General features: G+C 37.7%; 1 protein-coding gene and 1 pseudogene across 1 annotated transcript in view; one reads left to right on the top strand and one right to left on the bottom strand.

Annotated features, from left to right (window-relative positions):
* Positions 1 to 17,154, bottom strand: part of AVEN (apoptosis and caspase activation inhibitor) — a 154,500-nt gene that overhangs the window by 110,668 nt on the left and 26,678 nt on the right. The window contains exon 2 of the mRNA XM_072962748.1: positions 8,125 to 8,302. Within this exon, the coding sequence (XP_072818849.1) occupies positions 8,125 to 8,302 (178 nt within the window). The remainder of the gene's footprint in view (positions 1 to 8,124; positions 8,303 to 17,154) is intronic.
* On the top strand, positions 2,232 to 3,117 carry LOC102526929 (lupus La protein homolog pseudogene; annotated as a pseudogene).

The raw sequence follows: 17,154 nt of genomic DNA on the forward strand, positions 1-17,154 counted from the left end.
TTATTTATTGTTATTTTTAAGGCTTAATTTCAACGCATGCAGAGATAATGAAATCTACCCTATGGTTACAGTTCTGAATCAATGATACAGAAAAGAGTCTATGTGACACATCTTATACAGAGCCTGCACCCGGGAGGTACTCAGGAAATGGCAACACTTACTGTCATCAGCTTGTCAGCTTAAGGTCATTTTTTCACAGGGTCACTAATGGCCACAGGGATCCATTTACACACACATTCCTTGCTTATTTATCTTAAGCCTAACCCTTCTGAGAACACTGGATGTGTTAACTTAATGCACTTGGATAAAATAGAACCACTGCAAAATTTAAAGAAGCCAGGAGAACAGAATTATACAGTGAAAAAAAATTCCTTGATAAATCACCGTGCCTGTCCGTGTGCAGCGGGAAGGACCACTGTTGAATCCATTCTGGTCAAATGAAACCCAATTAATTTTGAAAGATTTCCAATCAAAATGATCCCCCAATACTTCCTTATATGCCCAGTTGACATCTCATGTACAAAATGCACACAAATATCTGACCTGTATCCCCTACACTTTAGTTGAGCACATTTGGTCTTTTCCCGTTGTTTTTAGGGCTTGGAACACATATGACAATTAGTAAATTACCTTTCAGGCTTTTTCCCTTGGCATCATAAACTTTCATCAAAGATCTGATTTTTCCCATTTTTAATCATCTTTCAAGTTCTCTGTGTCACCTCTGTAGCCATAGAGATTGAAAGAGGTCAATAAATCCCATAAAAGAGAAAATGAGCTAATGGCATTCTGTTTTATATTCTAATTACATATGTCAGTATTATGCCATTGTTTTAATGACAGCCCCATGTTAATGGCCTAATTTCAAACAGGACAACTGGCTTTTCTCGGTCATCACACTTACACACTACCCCAGCAGTTTGTTTTTCTTTGCCTACAAAATAACTCTTAACTCTGTATAGCACCTTCATAATTTTTCAATAATGCTATATGATCCCCACAACCATCCTGGAATTGAAGCAAGGCAGGTATTATTTCTAACTCACAGTTTTAAAAGATTAAAAAGGAAGTTCCAAGAGTTTCTATCCCTCAAGGACATGTAGCTAATAAGTGACAGTTGGTGACATCCATCAATCAAATGCACCTTCCACTCTACTACCAAAATACACACAGTACATTTCAGGGACACTTAATGAAACAGATGACTTTGTTATCACAATCCTAAGGTTATATTTGCCCTTTTCACAGCCTTTAAACTCATGTTTCATGCTTATTATATTAGAACAGGTTCCAAACTGACTTTCATTAAAGGCTTTACCAAAATAGCTCTTTTATTCTTTTTCTAGAGCAAGTAAAGAGAACTTATCAACTTCTATTTAAATATGACATGGATCACAAGCACTCATTTACTCTGCCCCCCAAAACCCTCCTTTATATGATGGTCATTTTTTAAAGGGAAGTATGAGTCCACAAGAGTAAAGAGACTGAGCGGGGGGACAGCAGCACTGAGAGCAATGTGTGAGATGCTGTTAACATGCAGATTTGATGACGCTGCCACTTAGATGTTTATCCACCAGAACAGTATCTGGAATACAAGTTAAAACCCAAAAGATTCACTAATGTCCTCTCATTAAGATATTTCTAGCAAGAATAATCAAGCTTATCTAATAATCTACATAAATAAACATTGGGTTCGTAAAATGAACCTGAGACACTTTAGTCACTGCTGATGGTCCCGTGGCTCAGCTCTGCAGGACTGAGCTCAGAGAGACAGCCACAACCGCCGAAAAAAGAGACGGTGGGAAAGTGGCTACTCAGGGACCAAAATCCATCATCAAGCCAAGTATTATTTCAATGACTTTAATTTGTTATGAGAAACTTATTAAGAAACAGATCAAACTGAATGAAAGTTGAGTACCTCTGGAGATAATAAAAGTCAACAGGTTGAACTGCTTACAGACATTAATAGAAGTACAAAGGGAAAAATCAAAGTTAAAACTCATGGAAATATTCCAGGAGAGTGGCACCCTCAGAAAGCATGAAAACTCCTTGCCTTTTCCTATAACTTACCCTATGCACCTCTTCCAACTGGCTGCTCCTAATTCATATCTTTTAATAATAAATCAGAAATCTAGCGGGAGGGGAAGACTCATGGAAATAAAGATAAAGTTAAAATCAGAAGCTTTCCATGCAAAATCCTCTCTGATGAGTATACAATGTCTCTCTGATGACTGATGAATATACAAAGTGATGTAAAAAAAAGATTCCTTTTTATAAAAGGCTTCTCAACTGATACAACCCTTGGTGATAAAAGAAAGATTAGAAGAAAAAGGTCAAGCACAAAATATTCAAATGAGAAACACCTTATACAAAGCAGTTAAGGGATCAGTATTTGCAGTGTCTGATTTTGCTAAACAGTTGATGAGACCCCTGGCCAAAAGCATAGACATAGACCTTCTAATACTTTTCAAGGAAGATTAATTTGTGTAAAAAAAAAAAAGGAGAAAACAAAATAAAGTGTAACTTACACTGAGAGCTAAACAAGAAGGAAAACAGACATGCTACAAATGCTGAAATGGTATCTCTGGAAAAGATTGGATGTTTGCTGAAATTTTTGGATGACTTAGATGATGCAACCTGTAAAGACGATCTACATTTCCTTTCCTCACGTTGTGGGGGAATAAAATGGACAGATTTTATCAAAGGAGCAAAAGAGGGAAGCAACTCTATCTCATGAAAAAGCTAAAGAAGCACTAAAATAAAGCCGAAGAAGCCAATAATGTAACCCACAACAGAGGAACAAAGAAGAGAGCTGGGAAGTACAAAGAGAGGCGCAAAAAACAGCACTGAAGTCACGGAGGATCAGCAAGAATCCTTCCACAAATGGAAATCGAAAGGTCACAGACCTAAAGGGAGCAGAAAGGGAATGAAAGCTGCCTAAGCTGGGTTTGTTAAAGGAAACAGTTTCAGAGCAAGGAAAGGCAAACTGATAACTATGATGGACATGACAAAAATGAGGCAGCTGGACCAGTAGAGAGAGACAGAGAAGAACATTCATCAAAACGATAGAAAACACAGAATGGTGCCGGAGACCAGCAGGGGCAGCAAACAAACTTCTAGGTATTCAGTTGTTTTTTTTATTGCTGGAGGTTTGAAAAAAGAAAAATCAAATTCAACCCACTTCAACGCCCAGCTGTAAGAAAGGAAAGAGTTGTGCTGTGTGCGGTCTAACCTGTCTTTTTTGTTGTCGTTGTCCAAATAAAGATTTTTTTTATGTTTAGTTGTTTGTCTTATTTCAAATTATTCAAACATCAAAAGGGAAGGTTCTTCCACTAAACTGTCTTTGTTACATGAGATTATATTAGTGGAAAAAACGAATAACATACATAGTGTATAAAAAGAGAAAAACAAAAAGAACTGAATCAATGAGGGCAAATTTGACTCAACTGTCCTGCTGCTTCATGGGGAAAGAGGTTCAAAGTTTAATTAAAAAGTACAGGCTGCCAGAGTGACAAGCTTTCTTTTCCCTTTCAGCCTAATTGCTGGCAAAAGGAGATGGAGGCAAAATACATATACAATATTATAATTAAAAATCTACCCCCAAAATTACCTTTTCATAAAATTACCCTGAGGAAGACATATAGCTGCTTTGTTTTGACAGTCTAATTGGCTTCATTCAATGATTCACGAATCAGGCAGCACCCCATCTAGTAAATAGAAGGGCTCTTCCTGTAACAGCTTTAAATGAAAATATGCCTGGACAACTGTGCTGAGCCCACCGTGGGCTAATCATTTCATCAGTACTTGTTCCACTTAAAATAAACAGCTTATTGACTCGCACATAAAAGATTTTGTCTCAAGTTTATTTTCAATATTGCTCCAGTGCATCCTGCTCACACTGTAAACATTTTTCTAACTCTGGCTACCTGTGACATCTCGGGAGCAAAAAAAGGATAAAGCATATGGCGTGATTTCAGTAACTCACCACTTGAAAAAAAGTGGGAGGCAGAAAATTTGCTAAAGATCTAACTTTTTATGCCTGAATGTGAGAGTATGGTACCGTTTTCCAAGCTCATGAAACAGAGGTTAGAACTGCAAGAACACTACTGTTCAAGAAGAAAAGCTGGAGGCATGACAAGCTACCAGCTGAAGGCTTACAGAAGGACTACTAAAAAGATTATCTGAAGACTCCCAAGCCTACCAGGAAAAGTAGGACTTCAAGCAAACTCATCCTCTTCCCACATCCTCCACTTACACAAATGAGATGCCACTGTCCCTGGCCAGGATCTCAACCAAAGCAGAAAGCACCTGCATGTTGAAGACCCCAGCTGGCGGGTGCTGAAAAGGACTGCTTCTCCAAAAATGTTTCCCATGGTCTACGGTAGTAACTGAAATTCTACCATGAGAGATTCATTTTGAGACTTTTTTCCCTGTATTGAGAGTACGTAAAATAAAAGAATAGGCATTACATACATACAGTTTAAAAAATCATTAAATAAACATAAGTAACTGCTATCCAGGTCAAGAAACAGAATACTGCCAACAATCACAGCAGGCTCCCTCACCCCGCCCCATCCCTAGCATGCGCCCCTCCCCAGTCATTACCCCTCATCGCTCCACTGGAGGAGACCACAACCCTGATTTCTGTAATAATCATTTCCTTGATTTTCATTTTATCATTTAAAAATGCATCCCTCAATAATACAGTTTACTTTTTTTTCCTCATGTTTGAACTTTATGTGAATAGGATCATACTGAGGTATTTTGGGTGTGTTCACATTATATTTGAGAGATTTATCTGTTTATTTATATATTCATTCCACTGTTAATGGGCACTTGAGTTGCTTCCATTTGTGGCTCTTCTGAACATTCATGCACATGTCTTCTGGTGCACACGTGCTAGAATTTCTCTAGAGTATCTTCCAAAGTTGGAAGTATTTTACTGAAAAATGATCAACTGTCCTCCAAAGTGAATACATCCACATACATGTATACCAACTGCGTGCGCAATAGGAATTCATTCTTTGAATTTACTAGTGGTCTTCAAAAATGTCACTGCTGTCATGGAAATCTGAGTAGGAGAACAATACCACATTAAGCTACAAACACTCTTAGCAAAAGGTCTGCCTTCAGAATGGCAGTTGGACTGGACCAGAAGAGTATGCACAGCACAGTTAATTCTGGAATAGAAAGTACTGTCTCAATTACAGTCCAAAGCATAGCACCTTGCCTGAGAGACCAAGTCTGGTTCACACATTCCATTGGCAATGGCGATTCTTCGTGGTATGTGGCAGACATTGAGAGGAGGGAGAAAAACAGACGAATAACTATAGGGAGCCAAGTGCTAAAAGGGGAAAAGTCTGTATTTTATGACTTAACCTAAGGCCACCAACTTTTAAATGCTCAGCAACTTAGATCACCACCACTGATTATTCAAAAAAGGACTCAATAAATCAATTAAATCAGTTATATTATGCCCAAGGGTAACTTTTAATTTCTCAGGAACACAAAGATACAAAAATTCTATTATGTCTAACATTCAAGAAAAAAAGAAATTGGTCTTAATGAATACAGTTAATTAAGCTTCTACCAAAAAAAAGAAAAAAATCAGATAAATACTAAATCTAGGCACCATGGTTACCTACTAAGTAGAACTAAAATCAGTGGTTAATTTGGGGGTAAGATGCTGACATCATCAAATCAAGCACTGTTACCTCCTAGTATTCTTGCATTTCCTACAGAGAGAAATGTGTTGCCTAAGATTAGATGGAAACATGATAAAACAGAATTCAAATCCAGATCCATTAAGACTCAGGGGCCTGTGCTCCTTACCTGAAACAACAGTGACAAAGAAGAGACTGTAACACCATAAGCTGAAATTAAACGTAAACTTTTTTATTGAAAATCAAAATTTTCAATGTTGGTAGGTTACGTCTAACTTTGGATACTTTGGCACTTAGGGAAGAAATTGTATACTAAAAGAAAAATATAAAATAGAATCAAAAGGTTATATACGCTTTAAAAGACTGAAATGCAAACTAGAGTAATTATGCCACCTCACTCCACTAATCGAAACTGGTTGTGAAAGTTTCAGTTATGCAAGATAAGTAAGTCCCGGAGATCTATTGCACAGTCTGGTGCCTGCAGCTAACAGTACTGTATTGTATACTTAAAATCTGCTAAGAGGGTAGATCTTAAGTTAAATGTAGAGTGCATGCTTATTCTCTAGACAGGCTGACCATATTCCTTGGAATGGTTCTGATTTTTAGTATACTGCCCTGTCGTACAAGTAAATGTATAACCCAGAAAAAAATCACTTTGTTAGATGTGCCCGTCCTAAACTTGTCTAGACATTGGCAGCTCGCTCTCCTACGAGGAGATGAGCTGAGATTCTTAGTGTTCACCGTCTTCGCCAATATGGAGCACTGTTAGACTTTTTTTTTTAAATTGTGGCCAATTGATTGATTGGTATCTAGCTGAGGTTCCTTCAACAACTATTCGAGTGCCTGCTGTTTCCAGGGGGGATTTCAGAGGATATTCTTAATATTTTATGATCATAGAATGAATTCCACATCTCATAAGTAAACCAATACAGCCCTACCCCCATCATATGGCCTCTCTTCCCAGGCTTATGCTGTGGTGAAAAGAAAGTGACAGATCACAGCAGAGCTGGGAAGAAATGTAAGCACATTATCAAAAGACTTGACAGCTGTGATCTCCCAAGAAACTAATCACAGATAAACAAGCCACTTAAGAAATCACAAGCAAAAACAGACTGCAAGAAAAATACATATGAGACCTCAACCACGCCAAGTTTTATGTTATAAATGAAATGCTAAAATAAATAACCAAAAGCATAAGCCAATGTGCGTAACTGTTGGCTTAGACTAGTATTTTGAATTGCCTTCAAACATGTATGCAATTCTTCTACGATTCTCAGCTTGGTATAGGCATTCAAAAATCCAGATGAGAAAAAAGAAAGGTGTAACTTAACAGCAACACAAAAGTTGGGGAGAAGAAGGAATTCAAAACAAACTGTCTTAAAATATTATTTTCACTTTATTTCTTTGCATCTCATATCCTCATCCTTCATTTTTTTTTAACCTGGCAATTTTTTTTGAGGTAATTATAAATTCACATACAGTTATAAGAAATAATACAGAAAGATCTTCTAGTCACTTGGCCCCAGTGGTAACATTTTGCAAAACTATAGTGTAATATCCCAACCAGGAATTGACATTTGACATAGATAGAATCCACCAGTCTTACTCAAATCTCCCCAGTTTTATCTGTACTCACTTGAGTGAGTGTGTGTGTGTACTAAGTTCTACACACTTTCATCACTTCTGTAGGTTGGAGATACTGATCAGTTCCAGCACCACGAGGAAACCTCATGTTGCCCTTTTACAGATACACCCACCTTTCACCATCCCATCTCTAACTCCCAAAAACCACGAAATCTATCCTCCATTCATCCTTTAAATTCTCACGGCACACCCTCCTAGGGGGTAGCCTCCTACACAACCAGCCCTGCTCCACTTCCTGCTCCTCCCTCTCCAGCTCCACACTGCTGCACGTCACTCCAGAGAGTCAATCTTAAAAAACAGCTGGTCGCACAAGGAAGGAGTCTTCCACCTTGATAGAGAAGACGGTCCAAAAACAAAAAAGGCTTGGTGTTCAGACGCATACGGCTTTCATATGTGACCTACTAATATGCATATCCCTGGCTAAGAGAGAAGGGGAAAAAAGCATATATTCTAGAAACTTTGTAAAGCTTTGTATAAACAGAAGTACTGATTCCTCTGAAATCAAAGAAAACACTTCTATTTCTCAGACTGCCCAATGAAGAGAGGCATAATTTTGTCTTTTTCATTTCTATCAAGCCTTTCATCCATGTCAACCGGGACTTAAGTCATTCCGCATCAGTACATGGAAATCCTGACTTCCACTTAAAGAAGCGTCATTTTTTCCCCCGTACACCATTAGACAAACTGTCCTTTACCTGCACTTAAAATCCAAACAACAAATGATGAATTGCTAGTTATTAAAATGCTCTTTTAAAAGGAACATAAATGTCTATGCAACTCACACAACACTAAGCAGTGTGCGTGCAACTGAAATTCATACCTGCAGAGCTGAGGAGAACGCTGAAATCCGTCCCCCTCTGTGATTCTCCACTTTCATTATCGACCTCTTTTTCAGTATCTTGATATCGATCCCAGTTAGAGACTATCTTCCTTCTAGAATAATTTCCCTGCTCTTCATTCTCTTCTCCATAGGTCTCTGCATCACTGTCATCTTCCACCTGCAATCATTAGAGACAAATCGATAAGCAGCCAGTGGAAATCTGGACCTTAGCCTGAGCAGTGAGATTTTAAAAAGGCAAAACAAAACAAAACAAAAAATAGTACACAGGTATCACAATAAAGAGCACATTTTATAAGCCAAGCTCTCTGAGGTTATTAAATAATATTTCAAGAGAATCCAATTATATCCGAGTGTACTTTCAAGGTAAACTTTTCATTTAGCTTTGAAAAGGAAGTCTGATAAGTTCCTATCGAAAATTTGTAACTGAATCCCTAAAGTCTACCCCAGTGTATCCCATTTCAACAGGTCTCTTCTTACTGAAATAATCAAGGCTGTAAGAGTCTTAAATTCAAAGGACTTTAGGATGGAAGTCAGTTCTTCCAATTTACAGATTTTTACAAACATACTCCATAAGTATATTCTATAAGCTTTAAATGGGAGCCCTGCTCAGATGCATTCCAGAGAACAGTTTCCAGTCTTGGGCTTTAAAATGTCAAGGGAGCAGGCAGAAAAATGCAGAATGTGAGAAATAACAAAATAAGAAGACAGAGGGTCCAGCGAATAAATTACAAGGAAAATAACGGTGAGGAAGGAGAGAGAAACCAAAAGATCAAGAGCTTAATGGACACGTGACCCTCGTAATGTTGGGAACTCACTTGTGCTCTGATTCAAACAACGTAACTAGAGCAAATCACTTGTAAGACTGAAGAAATATGAATAATAAGAAAATATTTCCTTATATTAAGGAAATACTGTTATTTTATTGATTGGTGTGATACCATTTTTTAAATGGTTTTATCTTTTAGAAATACATATTGACTATGGAGACAAAGATAGGACATGTGGGATTTGCTTCAAAACAATAGGTAGAGAGGAATGCTGGGTAGAGATGAAATAAACTGGGCGCAACTGCTGATTTCTGAAGCTGGATGATGAGTACATGGAAATTCATTATATTATTCTACCTACTTTTATATGTATTTGCAATTTTCCATAATAAAAAATTAAATTTTGAAAAGAGAGAGGCAAAAGTTTCTGCTGTATAGCACAGAGAACTTTGTTCAGTGTCTTGTAATAACCTTTAATGAAAAAGAATATGAAAATGAACATATGTATGTATATGCCTGACTGGGACATTGTGCTGTATACCAGAAATGGACACATTGTAACTGATGGCACTTGAATTAAAAAATAATAAAAAAAAAATAAAAAGAGATGTATGTAGAATCTAAAGATAATTCAAAGGAGAATCCCAAAGATTATAAAACCCTTACCAAGAAAAAAAACTTATAAAATATATTAAAACAATCCACCTGATTAGGACAAATTATTTTAGACTTTTAAGTAAGTTTCTATTAATACAGAAGCAAGACATGTACATTGCAGAAAATTAGGAGAGACAAGCAAAAAACTAAACAAATAACCCACATTCCCATCACCTGGTAGCACCACTACTAACATCTTAGTGTATATATTTCCAATGTTTTACTGTGTATATATTTATGTAGAGTTTTTGGCAAACAGATTTTTCATCAATATTGTCCACCTCTGCACTTCAGTAAATTTCAATTCATACATAACATCCAGACTATTTTCAAATTGCCCTGACCCAAAAAATTTCCTTTATACTTGGTTTGTTGAAGCTGGTATCCAATTCAAGACCAGGCATTGTATCTCACTGCTTGTTCCTTAAGTCTCTTTGAATCTAGCACAACTTCTATTTTTATGACATTGATTTACTGAAGAGACCAGTACAGGTAAGACTGCAGAAGGACCTGTCTGGCTGCTTCCTTGTGCTATTTGTTTATAGATTAGTTTATAGGAAATAGTGGGTTGAAAAAATTTTTTTAATCTAAATGCCCAATAGCGTCAAGTTAAATATTTTTGGCTAAAATACATTATAGATGGTGTTCTGAGCCGTGTATTACATCACACCAAATGACAGATGCTAGGGGGAGGGTATAGCTCAGTGTTAGAGCACATGCTTAGCATGCACAGGGTCCTGGGTTCAATCCCCAGTCCCTCCAGTAAAATAAATAAAGACGTAATTCCCCGCCCCCCAAAAAAATAAAGTAAAAAAAAATTTTTTTTGAATGATAGATGCTACATGGCTGAGCCAACAGAAGTAATACTAACATTAACCAATGAGTTTGGATGATGAAGTCTGATCTTCATCTAGGAAATTGTGTGGTGTTACTTTAGTCCAGTACAAATTTCTAATTCCCCATCAATTATTCACCTAACAAATTTCACACTAGCCAATAGTCCTTATCTGAACCAAATTTCATAAGCTTTCATGAAACAATGTTGTAACTGACGTTTCAAGCTCACTTTCAGCCCTCAAATATCATCATAAACCCCTCTGACAGCACAAAAAGATGGCAATCCACATTATAATCTAGAGACTACAGAGACTGCCTGAAACCTAGGTTTCCTGCCATTTCTGTAAACCTCTCAGAACCGAAAGATGCTGGCAGATTCAAGGTATGTGACTGAATGAGATCTGCTATATAAATAACAAATGCCAAGAATATTCTAAAGAAAATAGCTTTGCAACTGATGCGACTTTGGGGGCTAGAACTACAGCTGAAAGCACTTGCGGGGTTTAATCTGTGAAAATCCAATATCCTTCTGTTGGTCCACTGGGTCAACAGAGTGGAGAGAGACTTCTCCAGCTGGTTAAAAAAAAAAAATTGAACATAGATACAGCCCATGGTAAAAATGTAAACCTGAGCAAAATAACTAGCTCAATGTGAAACGATTGTGATGTAAAACACCTGAGGAACTATTAACAGTGAGAGAAGCACTGAAATGGGGGACTGGAGACCTAGACAGAATTAATGACCCTGCCATCACCATCATTTAATATTTACAAAGTGTTTCTAATAGGCTTAGCCTTGCACAGCTGAATGACTCAGTTATCCCCAACTTAGAAAAATAACTGAACAAGAATCTCATTACTTCCACCTCAACTGTGGAGACAAGAAGAGTTGTCATTAGCCTCCATCACAAGAGGGTAATAAGAAGTAATAAAGGTTAGAAGACATTTGATGTAACTTAGAGAAAGGTGTAGCTTAAAAATCCCTAAAGATTTTATATTTGGTTCATTTTGTGCAAAAATCTAGGACAAAAATAAAGTACACAAAGTTCTATGCTGGAGAGAAAGAACAAATGAGAAAATACAGACAAAAGCATGTGAAAACCAAATAGGAAGGCATCAATATTATGTTAATGTCATCATTGTGAAATTTGTCTGGTGTATGCCGTGAACTATAAGACACCGATGAAAGAGACTGACAACACAAACACAGTATGTATAACAAGAATGCCACAAACATAAGCTATCGCATGCTCATGGATTAAAAGAATTAATAGTTAAAATGTCCATATTACCCAAAGCAATCTACAGATTCAATGTAACCTCTATCAAAATTCCAATGGCATTTTTCACAGAAATAGAACAATCCTAAAATTTGTATGGAAACACAAAAGACCCCAAATAGCCCAAAACAATCTTGAGGAAGAACAAAGCTGAAGGCATCATACTTCCTGATATCAAACTATGTTACAAAGCTATACCAAAACAGCACAGTACTGACATAAAAACAGACAAACAGATCAATGTAACAAAAGGGAGAGCCCAGAAAAATACCCATGCATATATGGTCAAGTAATTTATGACAAAGGAGCTAAGAGTATACAATGGGGGAAAGACACTCTTTTCTTTAACCAGTGACAGGAAGACGGGAGAGCCACATTCAAAAGAATGAAGCTGGGCCCCTATCTTACAAAAACTGATGAATTAAAGACTCGAATGTGAGATCTGAAACTATAAAACTCCTAGAAGAAAACACAGGTGGTAAATTCCTTAGCATCAGTCTTGAGAATGAGTTTTTGGATTTGACAACAAAAGTAAAAATAAACACATGGGACTACAACCAACTAAAAAGCTTCTGCACAGCAAAGGAAACCACCAACAAAAGGAAAAGGCATCCTACAGATTGGGAGAAATATTTGCAAATCATGTATCTGATATAGCCTCTCCTCCAATAACTGATTTTAAAAGCAACTGTATAAAATACACACACATAAGTCTCTGTATGTTATAGACCCAACAATGTATTTGCCAATAACAGCAAAAAGGAAGTGAGTGGGAGCAAAACTGTGTTAGACTAAGGAAATGAGTCCACATGGGGAACACACAGAAACAAATGAAGACTAGAAATAGGAAACAGGAAGGCTCTTGTAACAAAAGCTGTAAATATGTTTACTCTCCTTTATTCTCTTATGTTCTTTAAAAGATAGAAAAGTACATAAAGTAATAATTATAACAACGTGTTGTTGGTTTTGTGACATAAGGATGTAACATGTATAACAATAATGCCACAAAAAGGGGAAATGGGGAAAAGAGCTGTATTGGAGTAATGTTTCTCTGCCTCATTGGAATTAATTTATCTGATGCGGATTCTGATAAGTTCAAATGTATGTGGTAAGCCCTTGAGCAACCACTAAGGAAATGACTGGGGAAAAAAGTGAGAAAAATCATTAAAGGAATTAAAATGTTACATTAAAAAATATTCACTTGGTGCAAATGAGAGCAGTAAAGGAGGAACAGGGGAACAATACACTGGAGACATGTGGAAAACAAAAAGTAAAATGGCAGGTATAGATACCCAGCTCTATCAATAATAACATTAAATGTGAACAGATTAAACACTTCAATCAAAAAGGCAGAGGCTGGCAGAATAGATTTTTTAGAAATCCAACTATATGCTGTCTACAGGAGATGTTAGATCCAAAGACAAAACTATCATTAAAGTGAAAGAAAAGGATGGAAAAAGATACTCTATACAAAGGGTATGCAAAAGAGAGCTGGAGTGGCCACACAAGTATCGGGCAAAATAGACTTCAAGGCAAAACTGCCGTAAGAGACAAAGATGTATCATTATACAACGATAAAAGGGTCAGTCAGTCCGAAGGAGAACAACTCTAAACATTTAAATATACGCCCCTGACAACAGAGCCCCACTGTATGAGAAGCAAAAACTGACAGAACGGAAGGGAGGAATAGTTCAACAAGAAGATTTAGACTTCAACACCTCATTTTCAATAATGGATAGGACAACTAGACAGAAAGTACCACACACACAGCAATAAAAATATTTGCTCACAGAAACTGCGGTCCTATTTACCTTACAATCAGCTTAATTTAACTGGCCAGCCTAGGAACAGATTGTTGAGGCAACTTTATTTTTTAAATATCCTCTTACCTCTTCTTTCAGAAAACCAACAGTCAGTGTTTAAAGACTATCTTTACCATGAAAAGCCCTCAGACAATCCAGTAAAACTTGGGAAGTTACTAATACGTAACAACTAGACAACAGATCCTATTTAAAGCCTTTTACACTCCAGAACCTAGCTTTGGAAGGTCCCTGTTCTTCTGGAGTAAATCTGTGTAAAAAAGGTTTTCCTGCTTTGAACCTAGTAAGGTTGAAAATAGTCAATCACACATTCTTCAACCACCTTGTTTGTTCCTCGCAAAATGTAATTATACCACAGAAGGGAACAGGTGGGATAGAAAGATATGAAAGAGAACATATTTAAGGAAACCGTCCAACAGAAAATCACTGGAAACTAATTTCAGTAATTAAGCAATACTGTCAAATATATCCAACCAAAAATGTTACAGTGTGTATAATTGGAAAATTATATTAATTCATCCTACTATAAAATCTTTAAATGTTACCAAGCTAAAATATATCATTAGTTAATAGTCTAGTTGCCAGTTTCTGTATTTGTAACCCTATTAAGGTCATTTTTATTTTACATAATCATTTGGACCATAAGCAGCAACTAATGAATCACTGTTTTTTAAAAACTATCTTTTTAACAACAGGAAAATTCACACACCATCATAATTAAAGAGTTCAATGATGGCTTTTGGTATTAGAATTAAAAATAATTTTTATGAATCATTTCAAGAAGCTAAATTACATTAAATAATTAAATTTAAAATACGCTGCATACCCAGCATACAGCTATACTAAGAAGGATGTTTCCATTTGTCATTGTATATTAAATAAAATACACATTAGGGCATGATCATATTTGAAAAATTAGTATATGCAATATTGGCATATATATAATCTATTGAGCCCAGAACAATGCATATAATATTTGAGCTCCAAAATATTGCGGCCATTAAGAATGGGGAAAAAAGTGATCCAGACTATATTCAAATTCAACTGCTTCCCTAGCAAGAGAATCACCTACAGATTTTCTTGTCGCTCCTAATCAGTATACAGGTCAGGATAAGGGAAAACAGAACAGAGTGAGATCTGAGGAACAGAGAAGATGGTTACCCAACCCTCAAGGCAGCTGCTCGATGACTCTTCTCACAAGCCTCCTCACTCACCCTCAGCCCCTGCAACTCTCTTTCCTCAAGTCCTTCTGTCTTTCTCACGTGTTTCAGAGAGTTGCCTAAAAATCGGAGGCACAGAAAGGTAATTACTGTTGGCTGGCAGCCCGCATAAGGGATACTTTAATGCGAAGGTCTTGAGAGTTTTATGCTTCCATGATTTCAGGGTAGTCTGGGAAGCAAGACTGCGGTAAATTTCATTGGACTAAGTGGTAATTTTAAACGATTCTTTGGGCAAGTCCTTTTCGGAGTCCTTATGGAAGGAAGGATGGGCGTGGCAATAGATCAGTTTCATTGTATCTGCTTTATCATTTGAGCTCCATGTAAGAATTGAGGCTAAAAAAGATTTAACAACTACCAAATTAATTCTCCTTGTGATTCCCAACTCCCAGGTAAAATTCTACAAACTAGATTAACATCAACAATTTTTCCCATAGAGGAAGCACTAAATGCAACAATAACAAAGACAATTTGCCTTTTGCTGTGGTTATGCTCTAAGTCACACAATAACTAGAGATGCAACTAAGAGGCCTTCAAGTAAAAACTCTGCTTTATCAAAAACATTTAAAAGGTTTTATATACACAAAAATAATCAAGCTTTGTAGGAAGAGTGCATGTAAACTGAGCATTCCTGGGTAAGCTTAGTGTATAAAACCTACTCTCCTGGACCGCTGCCTCTGACGGTTTATTCTCTTTCCAAGGGAGCAGGTGGTGCTTCGGTGCATCTGCCTCTTGTTCCATCTTCCCTGGGATCTCACTGCATGGGCTTAATGCTAGAAATGCCAGATAGTCTTCTTTTTTTATTTATTTATTTTTTATTGAACAAACTAGTGGTCACCAGTGGAGAGAGGGAAGTGAGGAGGGAAAGACGGGTAGGGGATTAACAGGTACAAAGTACTATAAATAAGCTACAAGGATCTACAGTATAGAATGGGGAATATAGCCAATATTTTGTAATAACTATAAATGGAATGAATATAACCTTTAAAACTTGTGAATCACTACATAATGAATCACTACTATGTTGTATTCCTGTAACTTATATAACATTGTATATCAACTATCTCAATATAAATAGCTGATATACAATATTATATAAGTTTGTTCTCTACAGGCCAGATTTTCCTTTGACCCTCAGTTAAATTTGCATCTCACTTCTCCACCAGCACAGGGTTGGTTTCCTTGGTTACTGAGGTTTTTAATGTCATCACCTCCCACTTTCCAGAAAAGTCACAGACCGCTAAACAGCTGTTGTTGATCTGGCCAGTTCCCCAAACCCTCAAGTCAGAAGAGGGAGAGAACTTCATTAAATTAAATTGGTACAGAATTATCGGTCTAGGAGGAACCTGGGTAGCCCTGATCTACCCTCTGCTCTCAAGCAAGATCACATGGAAATCACACTGGGCCGGTCTACCTGGGTCTGTGACTGTGTCCTCTACCCAAGTTGACCACATTCCTTTCTTCATACCCACAAAGTTCTAATTCCCCCATCATTATCGTTGTTTGTGCTAAGTTTCTTAAATTCCTCACGACCTTTTTTAGTAGTTACAATCAAAATGGACTCTGTAGATGCGGCTTGGCCAGTGCTGCCTCCTCCCACCACACATTTTGAAAATACAAATAAAAATGGTCACCTTCATAGTTTCTTACCAGAATACATTTCTTTCTTGAAACACAAGTCTAAGTGGCACCTCTGTCTATCCTACAATATATCCAAAGAGGGCCACGTTGTTGCTTGCATGACTCGACTGGCAACATTCCTCGAGTGGTTGCCGGGTGCCAAGTTCAGGCATGGGGAATATCAAAATAAGACCAGGTTCCTCCCCTTAAGAACCACTGTTTTGTGGGGAAATCAGAGGAGTAAACACATACTTAAAGCAGTGAGAGATGTGCTTTGATAAAACTTAAGGTATTACGGGAGCAACAGAAAGCGCCAGCAGTGGAGGACGGCGGGGATGGGAGATGCCTTGAGGACCAGCCAGCCTCTCCGGGAGGAGCAGGGGGAAGGCACCTCCGGTTGCGGGACGGGTACCACTCAGCCCGAGCTGTGGACACCCGGCCTGAGATTAGTCCAGTGAAGGAAACAGCCGCTATCTCCTGCTGGAAGGCAGTGCCCAGGGTCAAGGAGAATTAGCAAGAAACACGCCTCTAACCAAGGGCTGAGAGCTGTTTAAAACAAAGCCCAGGGAGGTCAACCATGGGAAAATTTGAAAAAAAGAAAAACATACTTGAGGATTCGTGGCAGACAGTAGCAGTGGTGACACTGTTTTTCAGTCTTGCCAAATCCCCTCAGGAAAAACCACAGAGAGCAACGAGGACAGGAAGATCAAAACTCCGTGAACATTGCCCAAAACCTAGGTGGCAGGGTGCGGCCCCAGGGACGGGCAGGTACTGCACCAGCAGTCCTAAGACCCACGTGTACCAGCACCTGT

The sequence above is a fragment of the Vicugna pacos genome, chromosome 6 (genome assembly GCF_048564905.1).
Source record: "Vicugna pacos chromosome 6, VicPac4, whole genome shotgun sequence".
In the NCBI taxonomy this organism is placed as follows: domain Eukaryota; kingdom Metazoa; phylum Chordata; class Mammalia; order Artiodactyla; family Camelidae; genus Vicugna; species Vicugna pacos.